The 27243-nt window shown below is 39.5% G+C and overlaps 1 protein-coding gene and 1 long non-coding RNA gene across 5 annotated transcripts in view; one reads left to right on the forward strand and one right to left on the reverse strand.

Moving 5' to 3' along the window:
* ST3GAL3 (ST3 beta-galactoside alpha-2,3-sialyltransferase 3) overlaps window positions 1–27243 on the reverse strand; it is a 235491-nt gene that overhangs the window by 201427 nt on the left and 6821 nt on the right. For all 4 annotated transcript variants that reach the window (XM_082455588.1, XM_082455586.1, XM_082455587.1 and 1 more), the window contains exon 2: window positions 7313–7457. In XM_082455588.1, coding sequence (XP_082311714.1) covers window positions 7313–7427 — 115 coding nt within the window. In that variant the 5' untranslated portion in view covers window positions 7428–7457. The remainder of the gene's footprint in view (window positions 1–7312; window positions 7458–27243) is intronic.
* LOC309658057 overlaps window positions 1–27243 on the forward strand; it is a 271553-nt gene that overhangs the window by 13030 nt on the left and 231280 nt on the right. The gene's annotated exons all lie outside the window — the stretch shown is intronic.

The raw sequence follows: 27243 nt of genomic DNA on the forward strand, positions 1-27243 counted from the left end.
TTAACTGAAATTGCCTTGAATCTATAAATCAAGTTGGGAAGAACTGACATCTTGACAATATTGAATCTCCCTGTCCATGAAAATGGAATCTCTCTCAATTTATTTAGTTCTTTTTTTATGTTGTTCATCAAAGTTATAAAGTTTTCCTCATATAGATCTTGCACATACTTTATAATATTTATACCTAAGTATTTTATTTTGGGTACTGTGCTTTTTTTTTAATATAGTTTTTTTTTTTTTTTTTTGGCTGCGTTGGGTTTTCGTTGTTGCGCGTGGGCTTTCTCTAGTTGCAGTGAGCGGAGGCTACTCTTCATTGCAGTGCGCAGGCTTCTCTCATTGTGGTGGCTTCTCGTTGCAGAGCACAGGCTCTAGGCGCACGGGCTTCAGTAGTTGCAGCACACAGTCTCAGTACTTGCGGCACATGCGCCCTAGAGCACGTGGGCTCAGTAGTTGCAGCACACGGGCTCTAGGGTGCATGGGCTTCAGTAGTTGTGGCGCACGGGCTTAGCTGCTCTGCGGCATGTGGAATCTTCCCGGACCAGGGCTCAAACCCATGTCCCCTGCATTGGCAGGCAGATTCTTAACCAGTGCACCACCAGGGAAGTCCCTTTGGTACTGTGTTCTTAATTTCAAATTCCACTTGTTCACTGATGGCTTATAGGAAAGTGATTGACTTTTGTATATTCATCTTGTATCCTGCATCCTCCCTATAATTGCTTACTAGTTCCAGGATTTTTTTTTGTCAATTCTTTTGGATTTTCTACATAGACAATTATGTCATGTGTGAACAAAGACAGTTTTATTTCTTCCTTCCCTATCTGTATAGCTTTTATTTCCTTTTCTTGTTTTACTGCACTAGCTAAGACTTCCAGTACAAAGGTGAAAAGGAATGGTGAGAGGGGACATCATCGCCTCATTCCTGATCTTAGTGGAAAAGCGTCTATTTTCTCACCATTAAGTATGATGTTAGTTGTAGGTTTTTGTAGATATGCTTTATCAAGTTGAGGAAATTTCCTTCTAATCCTAGTTTACTGAAAATTTTTATCATGACTTGGTATTGGATTTTTATCAAATACCCTTTCTACATCTATTGATATGATCATGTGATTTTTCTTCCTTAGCTTGTTGATGTGATGTATTACACTAATTGATTTTCAAATGTTGAACCAGCTTTGCATATCTGGGATTGATCCCACAACCATGGTGTATAATTATTTTTATAGACTACTGGATGTGATATGCTAATATTTTATTGAGGAATTTTACATGTATGTTCATGAGAGATATTGGTCTGTAGTTTTTTTGTTCTATTTTTTTGTTTCTTGTAATGTCTTTGTCTGGTTTTGGTATTAGAGTAGTGCTGGCCTCATGGAATGAGTTAGCAAATATTCCCTCTGCTTCTATCCTCTGAAAGAGATGACAGAGAATTGGCTTAATTTCCTTCTTAAAATTTGGTAGAATTCACCAGTGAACCCATGTTGGCCTGGTGCTTTCTGTTTTGGAAGGTATTGATTATTGATTCAATTTCTTTAATAGATATAGGCCTATTTGGATTGTCAATTTCTTCTTGTGTAAGTTTTGGCAAATTGTGTCTTTCAAAGAATCGCTCCATCTCGTCTAGGTTATCAAATTTGTGGACATAGAGTTGTTCAGAGTATTTGTTTATAATCCTTTTAACATCCATTAAATCAGTAGTGATGATCCCACTTTCATTTGTGATACTAGTAATTTGTGTCATCTCTCTTTTTTTCTTTGTTAGCCTGGTTAGAAGGTTATTGATTTATTGATCTTTTCAAAGAAACTGCTTTGGGTTTCACTGATTTTCTCTATTGTTCTGCTGTTTCAATTTCACTGATTTCTGCTCTAATCCTTATTATTTCTTTTCTTCCGTGTGCTTTGGATTTAATTTGCTCTTCTTTTTCTAGTTTCCTAAGGCAGAAACTTAGATTATTGATTTTAGATCTTTCTTCTTTTCTGATATATGCCTTCAATGCTATAAATTTCCCTCTATTTTTCCTGCATCCCACGATTTTTGATCAGTTTTGTTTTCATTTTCATTTAGTTAAAAATGTTAAAAAATATCTCCTATATTTCTTCTTTGACCCATGTGTTACTTAGAAGTGTGTTGTTTAATCTTCATGCATTTTAAGATTTTCTAGTTATCTTTCTTTTATTGATTTCTAGCTTAATTCTTTTGTGGCCTGAATATAATTTCTATTCTTGTAAATTTGTTAAGATGTGTTTTATGGAAAAAGAATGATACTGCCATTTGTAGCAACATGATGGACCTAGAGATTATCATATGAAGTGAAGTATGTCAGACAGAGAAAGACAAATGTCATATGATATCACTTATATGTGGAATCTAAAATATGATACAAATGAACTTATTGACAAAACAGAGACAGACTCATAGATGTAGAAAAAAAACTTATGATTACCAAAGGTGAAAGGGGGGGATAAATCAGGAGATTGGGATTAACATATACACACTACTATATATAAAATAGATAACTAATAAGGACCTACTGTATAGCACAGGGAACTGTACTTAATACTCTGTAATAACCTATATGGGAAAAGAATCTAAAAAAGAATGGATATATATATATGTATAACTGATTCACTTTGCTGTATACCTGAAACTAACACAACATTGTAAATCAACTATATCCAATAAAAATAAAATAAATTAAATAAAATATGATACAAATGAACTTACTGACAAAACAGAAACAGACTCACAGACATAGAAAACAAACTTATGGTTACTAAAGGGAAAAGGGAAGGAGGGATAAATTAGGAGTCTGGTATTAGCAGGTACAAACTACTATATATAAAATAGATAAACAACAAGGTCCTACTGTATAGCATAGGGAACTGTATTCAATATCGTGTAATAAACTATAATGGAATATATATGTCTGTGTGTGTGTATATATACATAAAACTGAATCACTCTGCTGTACACCAGAAACGAACACAACATTGGAAATTAACCATACTTCAGGAGAAAAAAAAATGTGTTTTATTGCCCAGAATGTGGTCTATCTTGAATGTTGCATGAGCTTGAGAAGAAATGTGTATTCTGTTGTTGTTAAGTGAAGCAGTCTATAGGTGTCAATTATATCCAATTGACTGATGGTGTTAATTGAGTTCAATTAGGTTCTTACTGATTTCCTGCCTGCTGGATCTGTCAATTTCTGACAAAGAGGTGTCTCCAACTATGATAGTGGATTCATCTAGTTCTCTTTACAATTTTATAATTTTCACTTCACATAGTCTGAGGCTCTATTGTTAGGTATATACACATTAAGAATTTTTTTGTCTTCTTGGAGAACTGACCCCTTTATCATTATGTAATGCCTTCTTTATCAGTGATAACTTTCCTTGCTTTGAAGCCTGCTTTGTCTGAAATTAATACAGCTACTCCTACTTTCTGTTGACTAGTGTTACCATAGTATATTTTTCTCCATTTACTTTTAATTTATATGTGTCTTTATAATTAAAATGGGTTTCCTGTAGACAACAGACAGTTGAGTCTTGCTTTCTGATCCAATCTCTGTCTTTTAATTGGTGCATTTAGACCACTGATGTTCAAAGTGATTACTGATATATCTGGAGTAATACATACCATATTCATTACTGTTTTCTATTTGTTGCCCTTATTCTTTGTGCCTCTTTTTACCTTCTACTCTTTTTATGCCTTTTGTGGTTTTATTTGAGCATTTTATGATTCCACCTTCTTTCCTTTTTCAGCATACTGGTTATACTTTTTAAACTCTTCTTAGTGGTTGCCCTGTATTCACCTCTCTCTCCAGCCTTGCTGGCAGCGGTTTGCCTGTGTGCTCCCCTCTCTTACAGAGCAAAGAAGAGTTGAATTTTCAGTCTGTTTGTGTTTCACTTGTTAGGTCACAGTGGCAACTTCCAAGCTCCTAAACATGCAGAACAGGAAACCTCAAGCTACAGAACTTTTTAAAATACAGTGATAACTAGACCAATCTCATACAGGAAGCCTTTAGGTTAAGCATTTGACTCAAGTCCTGGCAATCTGACTAAGCCTTGGCCATGTGTAGCTCTAAACTGCTCAAAACAAAACAGTTTGCATCCTTCTACAACATGCCTTGGGATTAATTAAATCTTAACATTTTCTAGTTGGAAGGGATTCCACGCTCTAGCATGGCATTTCACACAGACCTCTCTTTTAGAACATGACATATTATAATAGTTGTTTTATTTCTTTCTCACGTTATTATAGGCTGAGAGCATAAAGTCTATATTCATCTTATATCGAGTTTACACAGAACAGTTTGTGGGCCATAATATGAACATAATGCTTATTGAATGAATAATTTAATAATAAAAAACTCTAGACTCCTCTTCTTCCCCCCCCCCCACCATGAAGGAATTCCAATACTTAATCTTGTTTAAGTCATAAATAGTATAAAAATTAAGGAAAAATAATGCTAAAGACATTTATTTTTCAAGCTTGGAAATGCCCTCTAAGCTCTGCAGATGAGAGACATACAAACCCTTGATCACTGAGCCTCTCTGAAGCCTCAGTTTCTACATCTGTAAAAGAGGATAATAATAATCAATATAAACTATGAAATTATGAATATAAAGCTCCCATGTTACAATACAGACATATAGTAGACACTCAACAAATTATTATTTTCATTTCATTATTATCGGCATCATCATCAATACTGTTAAACCAACACCTAAATTTCAGTACACAGCAGCCATCTGCTTTGGAAGCTCCTTCAGCCTGACCTTGTTTATTGAGTAAAGGTAAACAAGGTAAAAGTAAAGATAAACCCTGACTTGGTAAGCCATCAGGGTTGGGCATTATTCTCTGATATTACAGCACAGAAATAATATGCTATAGTAAGAAGGTCTAAACAACCTATTCAAAGTCAAATATCTGAAAGACTTGAGAGTCAGAATAACAAAAAAGATGCGGGTAGCGGTTAGTCAGCTAACAACTAACTCAGAGGACAGCAGATAACTGTTAACAAACTACGGAAGCCTACAGAACATGAACAGCACCTGTCACCTTCAACCGGATAAACCCCTTTGTCGCCTGGAGGACTTTTTCTCTTTCTCTTTCCCTTCCCCTTATTTTCCTTCCCTTTTCTTTATCCACCTCCACCCTGATACTCTCTACTATTTCTTCTCTGAGTCTCTCTCTTCTCTCTTTTTACCAACTACAATACAGAATTAAACCTTATCCTTAGTATTTACTATACTTTTCAGTAAAATAACGAACATAGGTTTTAAAGAAAGAAAATCAGGACTCAATTCCAGTTCTAATAATTAGCTATGTAACTTGGGTAAATTAATTAAACTAAATACTTCAGTTTGCTCAAGTGGAAAACAGGGATAATAATAGCATCTTCACATGGTTATAGTAAGAAGTAAATTAAATTTGTAAATTATCTAGCCTAAAACCTGACACACAACAGGTGTTCCATAAAGTTAATGTTTTTCTCAATTTCTCTAGGAAAAAATTATCTAATCCTTGATTATATCTTCCACAGTAGCTCTTAACAGAAAAGGAGACCCCCCCCCCCTTCCTTGTACATATTTCCACCTTTTTTATGAATACAGATGAATCCATCCATTACAGATACGGACAATGTCTCTAACTACAGAATTTTACACTGCACTGATATAAACACCCCTTACTCTGGGTCATCTCCTTGATTTTAAAAATAAATTGGAACAGAAAAATATAAATAAACCCTGGAAACACAAAGTAATTAGTGATAATTATAAGCTATGCATTTAAGAGGCACTTAAACATTACATATAAAACAATATATGAAAGATATAACACTATACTTTTTAAATTGGCTTGAAACTGCTTCAGTAGTTTGGGCCATGTGAGAAAATAATGAACTACTTCATAGGAACAGTTCCCACGTTAAGGAGTCAATACAGTATTAGGCCAATTGCCAGTTGCCTCTTCCAACTCATTCTAACTCAGTTTAACCTCTTATCTAGAGCCTGACTCTATTCTCAAGTGAATTCCACACTGGCATCCAGTAGGTGTTTGTAAAAATAAAACTATTTTAGAGAAGAGGCATTAGGAATCAGAACAGACTACCCAAATTTTCCTGCACCCAGCTCAGACAGCCATCAGACAAAAGAATCAAAAGGAAAGCTACGTGTCGTCACCGTGTGACACCTGAAGCTACAGCCAAGAAGACAGTATGCAGAGCCTGGTGCAGCTCAGTGCAAGCTCTTCAACTGCAAACCCCAAACCACAGCACAGGCAACGCCAGGTGAACCGGAACCAAGTTGGTGTTGGGGGAGGGGGTCAGGAAGCCCTACAGAAAACAGTGTATCACATGAGAATGACTACAAATGGGAGAAAGGGATTAGGAGTTACTGGTAGGGGAAAAGTCATTATTCTATTCAAATACAAGTTCAGTACCAGCAAGGGCTAAAAAGATTAAGTAGACAAAACTTCTTTAGGGAAACTAAAACAAAGACAGTATTAAATTAAAAACTGGGGCTTCCCTGGTGGTGCAGTGGTGAAGAATCCGCCTGCCAATTCAGGGGACACGGACTCGAGCCCTGGTCTGGGAAGATCCCACGTGCCACGGAGCAACTAAGCCTGTGCGCCACAACTACTGAACCTGTGCTCTAGAGCCCGCGAGCCACAACTACTGAGCCCGTGAGCCACAACTACTGAAGCCCACGCACCTAGAGCCGTGCTCCACAACAAGAGAAGCCACCGCAATGAGAGGCCCGCGCACCGCAACGAAGAGTAAGCCCCGCTCGCCACAACTAGAGAAAGCCCGCGCGCAGCAACGAAGACCCAACGCAGCCAAAAAAATTAATTAATTGATTATTTTTTAAATTAAAAAAATTTAAAAATAAAAACTGAAAGTCCAAGGAAAAGGTAAAGAAGATGAATGCTTTAAGGTCATTAAAAAACCAACTGCAATAGCAAGCCCTAAAGCAGTAACTGGCAAATGGGAGTGGCAATAAAGTGTAATAATTTAAAAAGAACAACATTCGAGAACCAGAAGTACTGGTATGGTTTGGGTTTTTATTGAAGAATAGCACGTTTTCCTTGAGTTCATAAAAGGATTTGCCATGGCATGCAGTTTTTAAAACACATCAAAGTTCTCAGTCTAGAGCAACAAAAGTGGTAGGCAGTTTCTAAGCCTAAGTCCCAGGAATGCTCAGTTTACTATCACTGCCCATCTCTGAAGAATATGAGAGCAGCCACAGGAAAACCCAATAACTGATCTGCAGCAGGCTTTTTCTGGGGGTAGGCTAGAGTGACCATACTTACTGGCGTCCTCCCACTGGAATAAATGCAGCTTCCACGCAGAATAATACAAAAATCCCAGTACCAGAAAAAGGCAGAGGGCTAGCAGCAGATTGCGTACAAATACCAAGAGTCCCATCTTCACATGATTTACGATTTCCTACATGACCTAAAAAAAAAAAACCAAAAAGCAATTTAGGTCTTAACAGCAATCATCTTATTGATATACTCTACCTTAAAATAAGTATTTATAGGAGAATTTCCAAATGAAGAACAACCTAGAATTACCACTGAGTTGATGACCTGGCATCCTCCAACCTGCTCAAGCCCGGCTAAAAGAACAGCTTCACCATCAGTCAGCATCCAAGCCAGAAATCAGCAGTCATCCTTGTGTCCCTCCTCTTGCTCATTCCTGACACCCGATCAATGACCAAACTCTGGCAAGTCTAACCTCCCAAATAAATCTCAAATCACAACCCCTTCCCACCATCACTACCCTAGCCCATGCCACCACTGTATTCCCACAAGTTTCCACGCCTCCAAATATGCACTCTCCCAAATCCATCTTCCACACAGCACACGGAACAGTCTGTTAATAACACAGAGTCTAACATTACCTCCCTGCTTAAACCCCTTTGTATTAGTATTCTACTACTGCTCTAACAAATTATCACAAACTCAGCAGCCTGAAACCACTCAAATTTATTATCTCAGAGCTCTGAAGGCCTAAAGTCCAGCTACAGTGTGGCTCAGCAGGGTCCTCTGCATAAGTTGTCACAAGGCCAAAACCAGGGGCTGAGCAGGGCTGCATTCCTTTCTGGAGACTCTGGAGATGAACATACTTCCAAGTTCCTTCAGGCTGTAGGCTGAATTCGGTTTCTTGTAGCTGTAGGGCCCAAGTCCCTGTCTCCTTGCTGGTTATCAGACAGTGTTTGCTCCTGTGCTCCTCCTCCTGTTTTCCATGTGGTACATTTCAGTAGTGGTGGGTTAAGTCCCTCTTACTCTGATCTCACCAACTTCCCCTTCTACCACATCTTGCTACTGTTTCCAGCTGGAAAAACTTCCTTGCTTTCCAGGTTCATGCAATTAGATTGGGCCCACTTGAATAATCCAGGATAACCTCCCTACTTTAAGGCCTGTAGCCTTAATTTCATGTGCAAAGTCCCTTTTGCCATGTAAAGTAACATGTTTACAGATTCTAAGGATTAACGTGTGGACATCTTTGGTTGTTGTTTTTTCTTCTTCTTCTTTTTTTTTTTTTTTTGGCCACGCCATGCAGCATGCAGGATCTTAGTTCCCTAACCAGGGATCGAACCCATGTCCCCTACCGTGGAAGCATGTAGTCCTAACCACTGGACCGCCAGGGAATTCCCACATGTGGACATCTTTGAGGGACCATTCTGCCTAACAGAGCTTTCATTAAATTCTCAATTCCTTTAAAATAAAGTAATTGCTCCTTAGAGTCTAGTAGCTTCTGATTGCACCCCTATTTACTCTCCAACCATCTCTTGCTTCTCCCAACCTCATTTGTATCCTATGCTCTAGCCTCTCTTCTTTCTAGTCACTGAACATTTCCTGTTGTTTCTCTCCTCGAGGTCTGTCTGGAATACATTCTCCACCACCTGTTTCACCTGCTGCACGTTCTTTGATACTCACCTTAAACGTAGCATCAGCCAAGAAGACTTCCTAGGAGCACCCTTCCCAAACCCCACTCAGATGTCTTAGTCATGAAATAATCTATGAGAAATATTATAAATATTATAACCTATGTATAAATATTATAAATGAAGTGATAAAGAGTTAGCAGTTGCAGACTATATAACTGTCCACCTAGGAAAGCCAAGAGAATCAACCGAAAAATCATTAGAACCAACAGAAAATTCAATAAAGTAGGTGATTATATAATTTACTTACAAAAATCAACAGCTTCTTAAAAACTATACCAGCGATAACCAATTAAAAAATGTAAGGGGAAAAAATTCCACTCATGATGGCAACAAAATCTATAAAATACCTGAAAATAAACTTCGGAAGAAATGAACAAGATTTTCACCAAAGGACATAAAAGATCCAAATAAATAAACAGATATAACAGGTTCCCAAGTGAGAAGATTCAATATTGGAAACATGTCAGTTCTCCTGAAATGTCAGTTCTCTATAAATTTAGTCTAACTCCAGTCAAAACCCATGATTTTTTTAAACTTAGATCTAATGTTAATCTGAAGAGTTCATGCCCAAGAAGAGTGAAGAAATTTTTTTAACAAGCAATAATGAGGGCTTCCCTGGTGGCGCAGTGGTTAAGAATCTGCCTGCCAATACAGAGGACATGGGTTCGAGCCCTGGTCCGGGAAGATCCCACACGCTGTGGAGCAACTAAGCCCGTGTGCCACCACAACTACTGAGCCTGCGCTCTAGAGCCCATGAGCCACAACTACTGAGCCCGTGTGCCACAACTGCTGAAGCCTGTGTGCCTAAAGCCCGTGCTCCACAATAAGAGAAGCCACCGCAATGAGAAGCCCGCATACCTCAATGAAGAGCAGTCTCCACTCACCGCAGCTAGAGAAAGCCCGCGTGCAGCAACAAAGACCCAACGCAGCCAAAAATAAATAAATTAATTATTTTTAAAAAAGAAAAATAATGAAATGAGGATTTGCCTTACTATATTAAAACCAACTCAAAGCTATAATTATTAAGCTGGATGGGTACTGGCACAGGAAAAGACAAACAGATCAATGGAACAGAATAGAGTCCAGAAATGAGCTCTCAATAAACAGATACAGATATGGATATATACACATACACACATACAGAAATGAATTTATCCATATATTTGAATTTACAATAAGCATATAAGTTTGTTTAAAAACATATGACAGGATACATAGCTAACTGTTGATGTGGTTACCTCTAAGAAATAGGATAGGACAATGAAAAGTACTTTTCCCTTCATACACTTTGAATTAAACTTGTTATAAGTCACAAGTACTGCCTCTATAATTTTGAATATTTAAAAAATCAAATATAAATGAATGGGACCTAATCAAACTTATAAGCTTTTGCACAGCAAAGGAAACCATAAACAAAATGAAAAGACAACCTACAGACTGGGAGAAAATATTTGCAAACAATGTGACTGACAAGGGCTTAATTTCCAAAATATACAAACTGTTCATACAACTCAATAATAAAAAAACAAACAAACAACTCAGTCAAAAAATGGGCAGAAGACCTAAGTAGACATTTCTCCAAAGAAGACATACAGATGGCCAACAGGCATGTGAAAAGTTGATCAACATCGCTAACTATTAGAGAAATGCAAATCAAAACTTCAGTGCGGTACCACCTCACACTGGCCATCATTAAAAAGCCTACAAATTACAAATGCTGGAGAGGGTGTGGAGAAAAGGGAACCCTCCTACACTGTTGGTGGGAAATGTAAGATGGTGCAGCCACTATGGAAAACAGTACGGAGGTTCCTCAAAAAGCTAAAAACAGAGTTGCCATATGATCCAGCAATCCCACTCCTGGGAATATATCTGGAGAAAACTCTAATTCGAAAAGATACATGCACCCCAATGCTCACAGCAGCACTATTTACAATGGCCAAGACATGGAAGCAACCTAAATGTCCATCGACAGATGAATGGATAAAGAAGATGTGGTGTATATATACACAATGGAATATTACTCAGCCATAAAAAGAATGCAATAATGCCATTTGCAGCAAGATGGATGGACTTAGAGATTATCATACTACGTGAAGAAAGAAAAAGACAAAACCATGATATCACTTGTATGTGGAATCTAAAATATGACACAAATGAACTTATTTGCAAAACAGAAACAGACTCAGAATATATGCTTATGGTTATCAAAGAGGAAAGGGGGTGGGGGAGGGACAAATTAGGAGTTTGGGATTAGCAGATACAAACTACTACATATAAAATAGACAAACAACAAGGTCCCGGGCTTCCTTGGTGGTGCAGTGGTTAAGAATCCACCTGCCAATGCAGGGGACACGGGTTCGAGCCCTGGTCCGGGAAGATCCCACATGCCGCGGAGCAACTAAGCCCATGCGCCACAACTACTGAGCCTGCACTCTAGAGCCCGCGAGCCACAACTACTGAAGCCCACGTGCCTTGAGCCCGAGCTCCACAACAAGAGAAGCCATGAGAGCCACAACTTGGAGAGCCCATGAGCCACAACTACTGAGCCCGTGCGCCACAACTGCTGAAGCCTGTGTGCCTAAAGCCCGTGCTCCACAATAAGAGAAGCCACCGCAATGAGAAGCCCGCATACTGCAACGAAGAGTAGCCCCCGCTCGCCGCAACTAGAGAAAAGCCCGCTCACAGCAACAAAGACCCAACTCAGCCAAAAATAAATAAATAAAATAAATAAATTTATTAAAAAAACAAAAAAAAAAAACAAGGTCCCACTGTATAGCACAGGGAACTGTATTCAATATCCTAATAAACCATAATGGAAAAGAATATGAAAAAGAATATATAAGCATTTCTGCATCAAGCCACCATAGATAGCTTTGAATTCTATCTGTGAGCATCTGTGCTTTATCTTGATTTATTTTGTGCATCTGTTAGCAAGATGTGTCCTAAGGTATCAGAAAAGCCTAAGAGAACTTGTAAGGGTGTTATGCTCAGCATAAAAATGGACGTAATTAAGCATTTAGATTGTAGTGAACAAAATAAAGATGCGCTTGCTTTGAATGTTCCTGTGTCCACCATTCAAACTATTTACACTCAGAGAGAAAGAATATTGAAAGCTGCCAAAGTTACTACTGGTTCTGCTAGTAGGAAAGGGGTCTCTCTTAACTGGCATCCAGTAATGGATAAATTGGAAAGTCTGCTGCTTGAGTGGATTGACGGGTGTACAAAGCACAGTGTTGCATTAAGTTATCTTATACTTAAGGAGAAATCAGTCTTTTCAAAAAGCTGAAACGGAAAGCACTGGATGGGGAATTCTCTGGTGGTCCAGTGGTTAGGACTCCATGCTCTCACTGCTGAGGGCCCAGGTTCAATCCCTGGTTAGGGAACTGAAATCCCACAAGCAGCACAGCGTGGCCAAAAAAAAAAAAAAGAAAGCACCAGACAATGGTAATGAAAGTGTTACAAGAGTCAAATTTAACGGTAGTCATGCCACCAAGAAGGGTGGGATAGGGAGGGTGGGAGGGAGACACAAGAGGGAGGAGATATGGGGATATATGTATATGTATAGCTGATTCACTTTGTTATACAGCAGAAACTAACACAACATTGTAAAGCAATTATACTCCAATAAAGATGTTAAAAAAAAAAAGAAAAAAGAAATAAAGGTAGTCATGAGTGGTTTCATTGGTTTTTGAGGTGAGGGCAGCTTCATAGCTTAAAAGTTACTGGACAGACTGCTCTGGTTGATACTGGAGCTGCTGAAAAGTTCCCAGAAGGTGGCTATTTACATAAGCAAGTGTTTAACTATGGCAAAGCTGTAATTTATTGGAAAAAATTGCTGAGCAAGACCTTTCAAGAGAAGAAAAGCAGGCTAAGGGACACAAGGCATCAAAGGAGAGGTTTATCCTAATGCCTACTATTGATACCACTGGTGATGCTGTCCTAAGGCCTCAACTAATGTACCATTCAGAAAATCTGAGGGCACTTAAAGGCACTGATAAGAATACACTTCCTATTATGTTTCATTCACATCCAAGTGGTTGGAATACCCAAGTGATTTTTTTCTGAGTACATGAGTGGATACATTAGCCCTTCTGCTGAAAAATACTGTAGAGAAAATAACCTCCATAATAGGTGTCTTGTGGTTGTCAATAATTGTGCTGCTCATCCACCTGGCATTACCAAGTATAGCAGTTAACATTTGTGTTGTGTTCTTACCACCAAGTATGACATTGTTGCTGCAACTGCGTGACCAAGGCCCAATAGCCACAATTAAGGCTTACTGTATGCAAAAATGTGATGCATTTTATTATAAATGCCACTGACAGAGAGGGCAACTCCAGAGCATTATGAGAGAGCTGGAAAAACTAAAACATAAAATTGGCAATTGCTAGACTCACAGATATAGAGAACAAACAAGTGGTTACTAGTGGGGAAAGGGAAGGCGTGAGGGGCAATACAGGGGTAGGGGGAAATAAAGGTTATTATGGGATTATATGAAATCATGTGTGTGAAACTTTTGAAAACTGTAAAGCACTATAGAATATAAAGAATCTTTCATTCAATAAATAAATAAATAAAAATTAAAAATAAAACAAATAAATAAATAAAATTGGCTACTGCTAAATCTGGAGACGCTTTCATTAGGCTAAAAGTCTTGGTGGGAAATGGCACTTGGAAGAGACTGTGTCCTGAAGTAATGAGCAATTTTAAAGGCTTCAAATCAACAATAAATATGGCAACAGTGACTATGGCTAAGGAGGCTGGGTTTGTGGAAGCTGATAAAGATGCTGAAGAGGTTTTAGCATCCCATGACCAAGAACTGACACACCAAGAGCTGATGCAACTGCAAGAGTAAAAGATATAGGTTGAAACTGAACTCAGTAGCAAATAGCCCATGAGTGAAGTCAACCAGAAACTGAATGTAAAGCACCTACATGAGATTTTCACTATGAACGACAGTGCCGCAACGATTGCAGAAAAGTATGACTTTAATTTTGAAAGGACACACAAGTTTAGGGCAGGTTTGCAGGATGTTTTGAGTGTCTATAAAGAATTGTATGATAGAAAAATGCGTGAGGCTAAGCAATCAAGCATACTGTCCTATTCAAGCCTGTCACATCAGTCACAGCAGACAATGAACATCAACCTTTGACATCAAGGCAGACAGCCATAGAAGGTGTAGACATAACTGACCTGCCTGGTCTGATGGATTCAGACAATGATGAGATGTTGAGAAATGACCCTCTTCCCCTCTCTCCTACACCCTCGTCTCCTATACTTCCCACCACCCCAACCTCCAATGATTCAGCCTAACACACCATCACCACCACCTCTTAGCCTTCCAGTGTGCTTGCTGTCTTCCTGACTCTGGTGAGGGAAACAACACCATAAATACATTATTTCTAATTTATACAAGCTATGTTATTTATCACGTCATTCCTGTTTTACTATATGTTAGCGTTATTTTAGGTTTTAACTGTTATTTGGCATGATTTGGTAAATTATTTTTTGGGTCTGAGAACACTCAAAAAGTTTTCCATATAAATTAATGGTACTTGCTTCTTCACTTTCTACCATTTTGGCTTATGAAAGGTTTCCTAGGAATGTTCTACTTTCAGATAGCAGGGGAAACATGTATCTGTTGAAATTTACAACATTCACACACCTTGACTCCACATTTCTGTTTCTATGACTTTTTCCAAGAGTAACACTCCAACAACTATTTTAAAAGATAAGTATCAATACATGGATGTTTATTAGCAACACTGATTATAAGAGAAAAATACTAGAAACACCTCAAATGTCCATCGATAGGGAACCAGACAAATACATTATGGTACATGTACACAGTGATATTTATATCATTGCTATCACTGAGGTCTCGGCAGGAAGTAGACAGCACATGAAAAGGAGTTAACCAAAGGAATTAATGACAAGATTTTTTGTAGGGTTAGAGGAACTACCCAGGGGCAGTGACACATCCAGGAACTAGCAACAGTAGGAAGCTACTCCTACCTTGGAGCTGAAAAGGCAAAGAGAAAGAAGGGAGATACTGGAGCCCAGCAAGAGCTGGCTGGAGAAGAGAGGCCAGCCAACAGGAGCAGTGGCCACAGAGGAACACATCTGCTGCTACGGCCATGGCAAGGGACAGTAAGGGACAATAAATACTGACCAGCTCAGATATGTTTGGGGGGGTGGCACTGATGTGACCAGCTGATGGTCCGGACATGTAGGGTGAGGGAAAGAAGAATCCAGAGCTCCTAGGGCTTCCCTGGTGGCGCAGTGGTTGAGAATCTGCCTGCCAATGCAGCGGACACGGGTTCGAGCCCTGGTCTGGGAAGATCCCACATGCTGCGGACCAACTGGGCCCGTGAGCCACAACTACTGAGCCTGCGCGTCTGGAGTCTGTGCTCCGCAACAAGAGAGGCCGCGACAGTGAGAGGCCTGCGCACAGCGATGAAGAATGGCCCCCGCTTGCCGCAACTAGAGAAAGCCCTCGCACAGAAACGAATACCCAACACAGCCAAAAATAAAATTAATTAATTAATTAATTTAAAAAAATTTTTTAAATGAATGCATATATATGTATACCTGAGTCACTTTGCTGTACAGCAGTAATTAACTGAGTCACTTTGCTGTACAGCAGTAATTAACACAACACTGTAATTCAACTATACTTCAATAAAAAATAAATTAAAAAAAAAATTAAGGTTAAGAAGGAAGTACATAGATAAAAGAATACACACCAAGCTGTTGACAGTAATTACCTCTGAAAAGTGGGTTTGGAAAGGGTATTTTTCACAATGTATTTGTATATTTAACTTTAATATTTGTACTCATGCAAGTAATAAATGTACAAAGTTTTCAAAGTGAAATAGAAATTGGAGACTTGCATTTCCAGTAGCACAAAGGACATGTACTCTGTCCAATCCTCCCACAAAAACAACGAGAAACTTAAGGTATAAACAGCCTGCCTACAAAAAGCAGGTGGTTCTTGGAAAGATTTTTCTTTCCTTTTAAAAGGGGACTGAAGTGGCTGCTCCCAGCCCTTCCCCCCTCCTTCTGTCCTGAATGCAGACATGACATCTGAACTGCCACAGCCATACTGTGACTTCAACCTAAAGCTCTGGCAGACACACGACCGTCAGTCAGTCAACGAATTTACCCATTTGTTCAACAGATATGACAGTGAGAATGTCGAACTAATCACCTATTTTATTTCTGACTTTTCCATTAAGGAAAAAGATTTTCAAATAAAGAGGTAGAACAAACAGCCTAAACAGGAAACTGATCTCCAGAAGTGGATGACATACAAAGAAGCAAGTACTAGCTTAAAATAAGCCAAAACCTCCAGGACAAGGAGGAGTACAACATCTCGATATTCGGAAAGAGATGAAATTTCAAACTCACTGCGAGGACAAAAGCTTGACAACACATTCTAGTGGTGAGGTTGTGGGGAGAACGCCCATACATTGCTGCTGGCAGGAGGGATTTGGCAGTATCTAACAAAATCATACATGCTTCTACCCTTTAACCCAATGATCTCACTTCTAAGAAACTATCCCAAAGATACACTGACAGAAATACGAAAAGACTTATGCACGTGGCTACTTATTGCAGCACTATTTGTAATATAAGAGAAAAAAACCCTTCAGTAAGAATTGAATAAACTCTGGTGTATTCACAAAATAGAGGATTATGCAGCCATAAAAAGGAATGAGGGGGCTTCCCTGGTGGTGCAGCGGTAAAGAATCCGCCTTACAATGCAGGGGACGCGGGTTCAATCCCTGGTCTGGGAACTAAAATCCCACATGCCGTGGGGCAACTAAACCCGCACGCCGTAACTACTGAGCTTGCGCGCCTCAACTAGAGCCCGCGTGCCACAAACTACAGAGCCCACGTACCCTGGAGCCCATGTGCCACAACTAGAGAGAGAAAACACGCATACCACGACTACAGAGAAGCCTGCACACCACGACGAAAGATCCCACGTGCCTCAGCAAGGATCCCGCGTGAGCAAATAAGACCTGACGCAACCAAAAATAAATAAAATAAATAAATAATAAAAATAAATAAATCTTAAAAGGAATGAGCTCTCTCCCTCTCTTCCTTTCTGAATAATTTAATCTAAAAGCCATTAGGCTTTAGGGGCCAAGCAAGGTAGGCACATATATCTGGAGTGAAGAGGGGGAGGAGCATCAGGCCATCATGATAAGTCTGGGGGTATGGCAGGAGGTGATAAGGGACTGACCAAATAAGTAAATATACTGAGGCTAACAGGAGCCAGATTTCTCAATGATGGAGAAGTGAATTGAAAATGTGGAAAAAGAAAAACTAGAATAAATCTTTTGGGTTGTATTGGAATTGAAGGTATCAGTGTGAACTGATGGTTTTCAATATATACACATACAAAAATATAAAAATAACTATAGATGTGGACAATGTATGTGTGCTTTTGTGTATGTACATGCTTGTAAGCCCTAGCTCTGTCCACTGAAAGGGCCCGGCAGCAAGCATATCCCGGTAGCAATGAGCACACCTAGCACCTAGATCTTGGTTTTTAAATACTATTCTCCACTATGTACTAGGAACCAGGGGTCCCTGGAAGAATGGCTGATTCCAGGGCTGAGGCAGAGAAGGCACTATCAAGATAAGCCTGAAAGTAGGAAAGTGCTCAGAGTGCCATGTGAAAAGGAAAATGCAGTCAGCTTGAGGGGCTCCTAATGGCCAGGTCTGGGGCAATTTAGACTGATAATAACAGATTATGACCCATTAAATAAGAATTTAATAAATGAGGAGAGGAAAAAGCTCTCCCTTAGAGTGGAATGAGTGTAGAATAATGTAATTAGAAAATCACCATTTAGCAATCATTTTAGTAATAATTCAGCTAAGAAACATCAAAGGATGCTAAAATTAATAAGTAATATTTTGAGAAATGCGATATTATATCATCTTAAAGTATCTCCCCACAAGATAATTATTAATTACAGAGAGGAAAAGAGTAATTTTACAAGGCAGAAATCTGATAGACACCACCATAGACTAGCTGAAGGATATATGGGAGTACTTGTAATATTTTTGCAACTTATTTGTAAGTCTGAAATTATTTCAAAATTAAAAGTTAAAAAAGAGGGCTTCCCTGGTGGCACAGTGGTTGAGAATCTGCCTGCCAATGCAGGGGACACGGGTTCGAGCCCTGGTCTGGGAAGATCCCACATGCCGCGGAGCAACTGGGACCGTGAGCCACAACTACTGAGCCTGCGCATCTGGACCCTGTGCTCCGCAACAGGAGAGGCCACGATAGTGAGAGGCCCGCACACCGCGATGAACAGTGGCCCCCGCTCGCCGCAACTAGAGGAAAGCCCTCGCACAGAAACGAAGACCCAATGAACACAGCCAAAAATACATAAATAAATAAATTTATTTTTTAAAAAGTTAAAAAAGAAAAAAACTTAAACCAAATGCACAAATAAATGTTCAAATAAACATCAAATGAGATTATGCAGCCAATTAAGATGTTGTTTATGAAACAATTTTAATGACATGGAAAAATGCTTATGCTATAGTAATGAAAAAAGTTGATACAAGTATCATATGCTCAACTATTAAAAAAGAAAGAAAGAAAGAAAGAAAAAGACCAGAATAAAAACATAAGAACACTAACAGATGAGTGCAGAGAATTTTTCTGGCTGCGGGAGGGTACCTGGCCTCCCTGCACAGCCATAAAAAAAAAGCACGCAGGTAAAGAGCTACAAGTGCTCACAGCAAACTCTCTTCAGCATGTAGAGGGAATGCAGCAGCTGGACTCATTCCCTCCTCATGCATTCATCTTATCTCAGAGAAGGATGTGTCTCTCTTCTGTTCAAAGCTAATGTAACAAACACCAAGTGCCAGGGATTATGCAAGGCACAGAGGACACTAAGACAATCAGATTTAGACCCTGCCCTAGAGGAGTCTGACTTCTCACTCCCCATTCATTCTTCCACCCACCACAATCTGATCTGGCTTCCAATCCTACCTGTTGCCCAACTCTAGACACAATTAATATAATTTGTACACATTCCAAAAAGTAATATATACTAAAGACATAATGTGTGTGTGTGTTTGTGCGTATGTATAGAGAGAAAGATAGAGAGACAGAGGAGGGGGGACAGAGGAGAGGAGCGGGAGGGGGGGGGGAAAGAGAGAGGGAGAGAGGGAGAGGAGAGAGAAAGAGAGACAGAGGGAGGGAGAGAGAGAGGGAGCGCACGAGCAATTTTAAATGGAGAGAGAAGCTTGGGGTGCTGTCTCAGGCTTTTTATATTCTCATTCCACAGATATCCCCAAGGCAATCTCATTCCACTTCCATGACTACAATTACCATCCTTAACCCAAATTTTATATATTCCATCCAGATACTTCTTCTAAGTTCCATGTCCATTTATTTAACTTTTTTTGGGGGGGGGCCTTACCGTGCAGCTTGCAGAATCTCAGTTTCCCAACCAGGGGCTGAACCCAGGCCCCGGCACTGAAAGCCCAGAATCCTAACACCAGGCCACCAGGGAACTCCCTCCATTTATTTAATTTCTGTATCATCATCTAGATGTTTTACAGATGTCTCAGACTTCCCAAAAAAACCTCCTCTTTCTCCAGTATTCACTATCTCAATAAAAGGCAACACCTTCACAAGTGCTTCTGTCAAAAACCTGGAAATTATCCTTGACACTACCCTCCTTCTCACTCTCACCCTCCATATATAATCAGTCATCCAGCCCTGTGAGTTTTACCTCTTAAATACTTCTTAAATCCATCCGTCCCTCTATCTCCACTGCTACCATCGTATTTCAAGTCACTATAACCCTTTGTTTGGGCTACAACTATAACCTCCTAATAAGCCTCCCATGTCCATTCTTTTGTGTGTGATAAATTTGACATGTTACATTTCGTAAATTTAAGGTGTATAGCGTGTTACTTTGATATATTTATATACTGTAACATGACTGCCATTTAAGCAATATTTATCACATTACATTATAGTACAATATTATTGTCTATATTCATTATACTGTATGTTAGATCTCTATGGCTTGTTTACTACTTGCTACAAGTTTCTACCCTTAACCATCATCATACTTATTCCCCCATCCCTCAACCTCTGGTAACCTCCATTTACTCTGCTTTTGTACAGGTTTGCTTTTCAGATTCCACATATAAGTGATATTGTGCAGTACTTGTCCTTCCCTGACTTATCTCACTTAACATAATGTGCTCAAGGTCCATCCCTGTTGTCACAAATGGCAGGATAGCCTCCTTTCTCATGGCTGACTAAATATTCTATTGTGTATATGTACCACATCTTTTTTTATCCATTTATCTATTGATGGGCATTTGGGTTGTTTCCATATCTTGGCTATGATATGGATATGAATAACGCTGTGATAAACAGGTGTGTATGTATATTTCATCCTGTTTTCATTTCCTTTGGGTACTTCCATATTCATTCTTGATCCTCTTCAATTCATTCTCCGCATAGCAGCCAATGTGTATCTATTTTATTCCCAGATTTAAACTTTGTAAATTTCCCACTGTCTTTAGGGTAAAGTCCCAAACCCCTTCACAGGGCCTATAAGATGATCTGGCCCCTGCCCACATCTCCTCCCATCTCTCTTACCATCTCTTACCACCTTACCTCTGTGAGTCTGCAACAATGAACGTCTTTCAGTGTTTTGAACTTGTCATGCTGTCTCCTAATGTCAGGCTGAAACCTTGACCTTACCACTTCACCTAACCAGCCGCCACTCTGCCTTTAAGTCTCAGCTTAAAAGTTAATTCCACAGGGAAACCTTACCCGTCTCCACACTTTAGGTTAGGTCTCCCTATTAGAAATTCCCACAGCACCCGTATATCCCCATCCATTACATAATGCATTTATACTCAGGAGTATTTACAGTAATTTGCTTAAAATTTTATTCTGGCTAATCTAGGCAGTGAACAGGTCTATTTTATTCACCATTGCATCCCTGGTAGGTATTCAAAAACTATCTGCTCACTGACCAAATGTTCAGTCACTTATAGTCTGCTCAAAAAAAGGTACAAAAGGTACATAAAACTAGGTTATTTTAATTAGCCATAAAAGAAAATTACAAAAAAATTTGAACTCACTGAAACAAAGTACACCAAACTCCTGTCACTTCTAAAACATCCTACAATGTGGTTATTTTCTAAACTATACTTGGCAACAATTTTTAGTCTGAAATGTTAGAATTTTGCTGACCTTCAAATAGCAGCCATAATGAATATGAACTCAATTATGACAAAATTACACAGAGCAAAAGCCACAAAGTATTTCCTGAACATGTCTCCTGTGAATACTATTGAGGCAAGCTAATTAGAAGCTATTACGTACTATTTATTACCCAGCTTCCTGAACAAGTTACTGAAAAGATCAATTTTTTAAAATGGTTTTGCTGAATGTACACCTCCTTTTCAGACTTTATGCATGACTAAGCAGATTTAAGTAGTTAATTAACATGCAATATATTACATTATTCTATGCAGAAGAATTGTGTATTTTCTAATTGCAAGTCAATGCAAGGGATAAAATAATTAATATTGCTAATATTCACACAGTACTTACTGCAGACTAGCCACAGTTCTAAAAGTTCTATATGCTTTAATTCACTGAATCTTCTCAACAATCCTACGAGGTTATCATTATCATTATATAGAGAATAAACTGAGGCACAGAGAGAGAAAATTATCTTATCTAAGATCATAGAGCTAGTAAGTGGCAGACTGAGGATTCAAATCCAAATGATCTGACTTCAGTCATGTAATTTTTTTCATTTGAAGAGGCTATATGGTACAGAACAAAAATGAAACAGAACCAGTGAAGAATCTAAACAAAAGTGGAAGAAAGGAAGGGGGAGGGTCAAGGGGAAGTGTGGTAAATGAAGAGCACACAACAGAAAAAACTTTGTCACAGGATGGATACATATCATTAACAAAGGTTCTACCAGCCCCACACCCACCCCCAAAAGGCTCTATAAAACAAGAGGTAACTAAGAGCCAAGATTAAAGGGAGAGCCTCAGGGAAAAAATAGTGAAACAACATTTTTTAAGTAAAATTAGCACTCAGGAAAAGTGAAGAAAGAAAAATAACACCACCACAAAAACAAAAGCCTCAATGAAAGAGAACAATTAAGAACTGCTGAAAACACAGTAAGTCATGAAGGCCATGGGGGATAAAAAATGAGGAAGATAAAATGAAAAAGAATAAAAAGTTTAAAAGGATTACCAAAACAAACCCAAACAAAAAACAAAAACAAAAATACAATAATTGCCATAGGAGATCCAGCACAGGTATGACTGGTGTCTGAAAAAGAGAACCAAGCATACAGAACAAAAAAAAAAGATATGCAAAAATGGATAATCAGAGAGAACTGGGCTGAGGGCAAGTTGGCCCAAAAATACAGAGTCCCAGCTTCTCTGAGCCCCAGTAACCAAGGTGGCAAGGATAACCTGAAGATCTGCAAAGGGAATTAAAAAGCTAAGGGTATGCTGAGGTTCAGATTACCCACTGTGTAGATTACAGACTTATTGCCTCTTAGCTCCAAATTCATCCTTTTTGCTTGCTCCGTGAAAATGGATCTGGGCCCTTTAAATATTTTCCTTTTGCTAGTTGACATGATGTCAAGCTTTGTCACTAGAGGGTGCTGGAAAGCCATGGCTTCTGGGTTCTAGTGTGTTCCAGTGTGTTCCTCTCAGTAGGCTCCTGCAGCACACAGGACTTTTCCAGTGGACAGCAGTCAGCAGTGAGCAGCAGCCAACAGCTGCCCTCAGCACTTCTCTTGGGCAGTTTTGTACCAGAGTACCTCTGGTGAGACGTCTCTCTGTAAACAGCTTTCCCCAGTACCCAAGACGGCAGATTTCTGGCAAGCTCCACCATGCAGCATCACAGTGGCTCATCTGCAATCCAGTGAGCCACTGTCATGTCCACTACACCAAAGTCTGAATCTCAGCCTGTGGTGGGTGTGAGGCAGGTTGGGGGGCTCTTTGTTGAGCGCTCTAGCTCATCCCTGAGGTGGCGGCTGCTGCTTGGATCTGTTTCTATATTCTCTAGAGTTCTCTTTACTTCTTTTTGACAGCGTTATTGAGATATCATTCGCACACTATACAATTCACCCATTCAAAGTATACCTTTCGATGGCTTTTAGTATTTTCAGAGTTGTGCAAACATGACCACAATCAATTTTAGAACATTTCTATTACCCCGAAATGATTCCCCACACCCCTTAGCTGTCATCCCCTACAAACCTCCAGCCCTAAGCAACCACTAAACTACTTTGTTCTATAGACCAGGCAAATGTCTATAGATATTTCATATAAATGGAATCAAACAATATGTGGTCCTTTGTGACAGGCTTCTTTCACTTAGCACAATGTTTTTAAGGTTTGTGTACATCAGTACTTCATTGCTTTTTATTGCCAAATAACATTCCATTATATGGACCATCTTTTATTTATCCATTTGTCAGTTGATGGACATGTGGGCTGTTTCCACCTTTTGGCTGAATAATGCTGCAATGCATATTCATGTACAAATTTTTATAGGGACATAAGTTCTAATTTCTCTTGGGTATATATGTAGGAGTGAAATATACCCACGTCATACAGTAACTCTATGTTTAACTACTTGAGGAAATGCCACTGTTTTCCCACCAGTGTATGAGAGCTCTGATTTCTCCACACCTGTGCCAACACTCCTTATTATCTGTCTTTTTGATTATAGCCATCCTAGTGGGTGGGTAGGAAGCGGTATCTCATTGTGGTTTTGATTTGCATTCCCCTGATGGCTAATGATGTTGAGCATCTTTCCAAGTGCTTATTTCTTTACTACTTATTAGCTAATCTCATGTTACTCCAATTCAGTTAAAGTTAATAATCCTTACATTAAACTCTACCTGCTGAAAGTACCACGTGATTGGACCTAGACTTGTGTAACACGGGCAGTCAGTGACTTTCTGAGTACAAATTAGATATCTACACCAAGGTTTTAAAAATGGAAGGCAGAAGAGTAAAACTGAAAAGATTTTGTCCCTGGTCAGATGTTCCCTTTATTAGTAGCTGAGAAAAAAGCCTAGGGGAGAGGGGTAAAAATCCAAGGAAACAGAACTTTCAGTTTTGCATGTTTTAGTTCATTTCTGTTTTTACAAACACACAAAAAAAAGCCTTTCTGAATAAGAGCTGTTAATGCTTGGTTTTATTGGGTTTCTGATTATTTGTTTTAATGGTATGTTCAGAGGACAAGCTTCTAGACATAATTCTTTATTTGGAAAAGTTGACTCCAATCAGTCTTGAGAAAATTCAACTGGAATATTTGAAAAGATGACCTTGCTTTGGGCCAGCTGAGATAAAATGGTGGGGACTGGTGTTGAAGGTGGTTGGGAGATGGCAGTATGTCCAGAAAACTGGAAACAGAAGGTTGCAGCACAAAAGCAGTCAAGAACAATACTTAAACATGGACATGGCTGTGTTCCAATAAAACCTGCAGGCCTGTCTGCTGGCCCCTGCTATGCATGGTATATAGACACACAACATGTAGCAAAACCACAAGAGCATAAAAACATGAATGGGAATTTTAGAACTTTAAATGCAAGATAGTGTTTTCTCTGGTGAAGGACGGAGGAGACCAGGGAAAAATACATGAGGCTTTTACTGGAACTGTAATGTTCTGTTTCTTAAAAAAAAACAAAAACAAAAACTGACGTAATATGGCATATTAAGATTTGGTGATGGGTATCATCATATTGTTCTGTTCCTGTATGTGTAAAATACATCATTAGAAAACACAAGATAAATGTTCCCTTTCATTGCTATTATGTCTCTGAGACTTCAGATGTCTTAGGCCTATGTAGTAGTTCCACATTGTTTATCTGCTCATATCCTTTTTTAAAAAGGGCAAGGAAAAAAATATAATATTGCAGAATAACTATGCTGGAACCATGATGGAAGCTATGCCATCTTATCAGTCCAGGCAGAAGCCATTATTACACACTTGAGTATAGCAGTAGGAACACAGTGTGGTACCTGCCCTCGAGAACAGTGTGATGCATGCAGTTAAACAGGTACAGACATTATGAGGTGGTGGAAATTTATAACTGTCTGTGAGGTTTCAGAAAAGCTTCAGTTGAAGAAGCTGAAGCAGTAAAAAGGTAGAGATGCTTCAGATGCCATGCTAAGGGGTCTGAAATTTATCCCACTGGCAATGGAGAACCAGTGAAGGGAGTAAGTAAATGACATAGTCATACCTGTATTTTAGAAAGATCACTTGAGTCGCAATACAGAGGACAGCCTGGAAAAGGCCAAGCAAGAGCAAGAAGAGGGTGTTGTAACAGCCCAGGCCATTCACTGCCAGAGAGAACAGACATCTCAAAGGCACACAAAGATTCACCAAGGTAACAAAAGAAAACACCAGTACTCCTGTTTATAAACTTTTCTGATATTTAATTTCAGTGGACACTGGCCTCCTCAAACAATCCCTATGTCAGACATCTTGGGGCATATGAGGTTCAGGAAGAAGCCTCAAAAAGTGTGAAAGTTCCAGAGCATGGGGGGTAATGGTACCATTACTTACCATTTGCTTCGTGAAGCAGTGCAGTTTATGCATTAAGTGATAACAATGTGGTTAATTTCATAAAAATTGGATCCTATTTTAAATAAATAGGATCATAACTAAACTTGACAATGAGATGGTGAGTAACCATGAAGCTCTTGTGCCTCAAAGAAGTTCTCTGGTTATCATCTGGCCAAGCATGTATAAGACTTCCAGAACTTAAAGAGCAGTTGTATATTCTTCTTTTACAAACATACTGGTGTTCCAAGTTTGCTAAACTTTTCTGGGATGGCAAATGTCTGTTAATAGTATGGCACCTAGAAGATTTTCCAAAAATACACACATCTGTCCTTTCAAGGTGAAGAACATGTCTTCACAAAAGCTAGAAACTAGTTTTGTTTGTTTGTTTGTTTTTAAAGAAAATACGTTGAGGGCTTCCCTGGTGGCGCAGTGGTTGAGAATCTGCCTGCTAATGCAGGGGACACAGGTTCGAGCCCTGGTCTGGGAAGATCCCACATGCCGCGGAGCAACTGGGCCCATGAGCCACAACTACTGAGCCTGCGCGTCTGGAGCCTGTGCTCCGCAACAAGAGAGGCCACGATAGTGAGAGGCCCGCGCACCGCGATGAAGAGTGGCCCCCACTTGCCACAACTAGAGAAAGCCCTCGCACAGAAACGAAGACCCAACACAGCCAAAAATAAATAAATAAAATTTAAAATGTTAAAAAAAAAAAAAAAAAAGAAAATACGTTGAGTGCATTTTGAAAACAGATGTTTGGCAGTGTTTCCATCCTTATGTTATTTTGTTGCCAAAAAGATGTAAAAGTGTCATTTATAAAAACTCTCATATCTACATGCCAGCAGTTCTCAAACTGTGGTCCAAGGACCCCAGACAGTCCCCAATACCCTTTCAGTGGATCTGAAACAGGAGGGAAGGGGGCAGGGCACAACCTCTGAAAGAATGACATAGCCCTAGAACATGACATAAACTGATTAGAACCAAATGGGTCCAAGATGGCGGACAAGTCGACTTCCACTAGACCTTGAGCCTCAGTATACACTCACTGTAACACATCAGCAAGCTAAATGACACACCCACAGGCGCCATGACAGTTCCAAGACCAACCACAAGGATTAAAAAGTGGGCAGTGGCCCAATTCCTGGAAATCCCTTCCCCTTCCTGAAATAGCTGGAATACTCCTCCCACTCATTAGCCTATGAAATTATCCACCCCTATAAAAACTGACAACCCCATACCCTGGTGCCTTTCTCACCTTCTGAGATGGCCCACACTCTGTCTGTGGAGTGTTTCCCTCTAAATAAACCCACTCTTACCTATCACTTTGTCTCTCACTGAATTCTTTCTGCGATGAGACATCAAGAACCTGAGTTTCATTAAGTCCTGAAACCAGTGTGTAATCTCAGTTGGAAGACTGTGGATTCTGGCCGGGTTCGAGTCCTGGCCACGTGGGTTCGAGTACCAGCCGCATGAGTTCAAGTCCCAATCTGGGTTTACGCTGGGTTTGAGTCCCAGCACGTGGGTTCAAGTCTCAATCTGAGGTGCACAGTTTCAGATCCACGAGTTTAAAACTGTTTTCACAGTAATTCTCAGACATTATTTGCCCTGTTCACTCTTTTTCTCTCACCAAGGGTCCAGCACAGTTTTCCAGAGGCTACATAACATATGATGACATG

Source organism: Balaenoptera physalus (genome assembly GCF_965194825.1).
Source record: "Balaenoptera physalus genome assembly, chromosome: 1".
In the NCBI taxonomy this organism is placed as follows: Eukaryota; Metazoa; Chordata; class Mammalia; order Artiodactyla; family Balaenopteridae; genus Balaenoptera; species Balaenoptera physalus.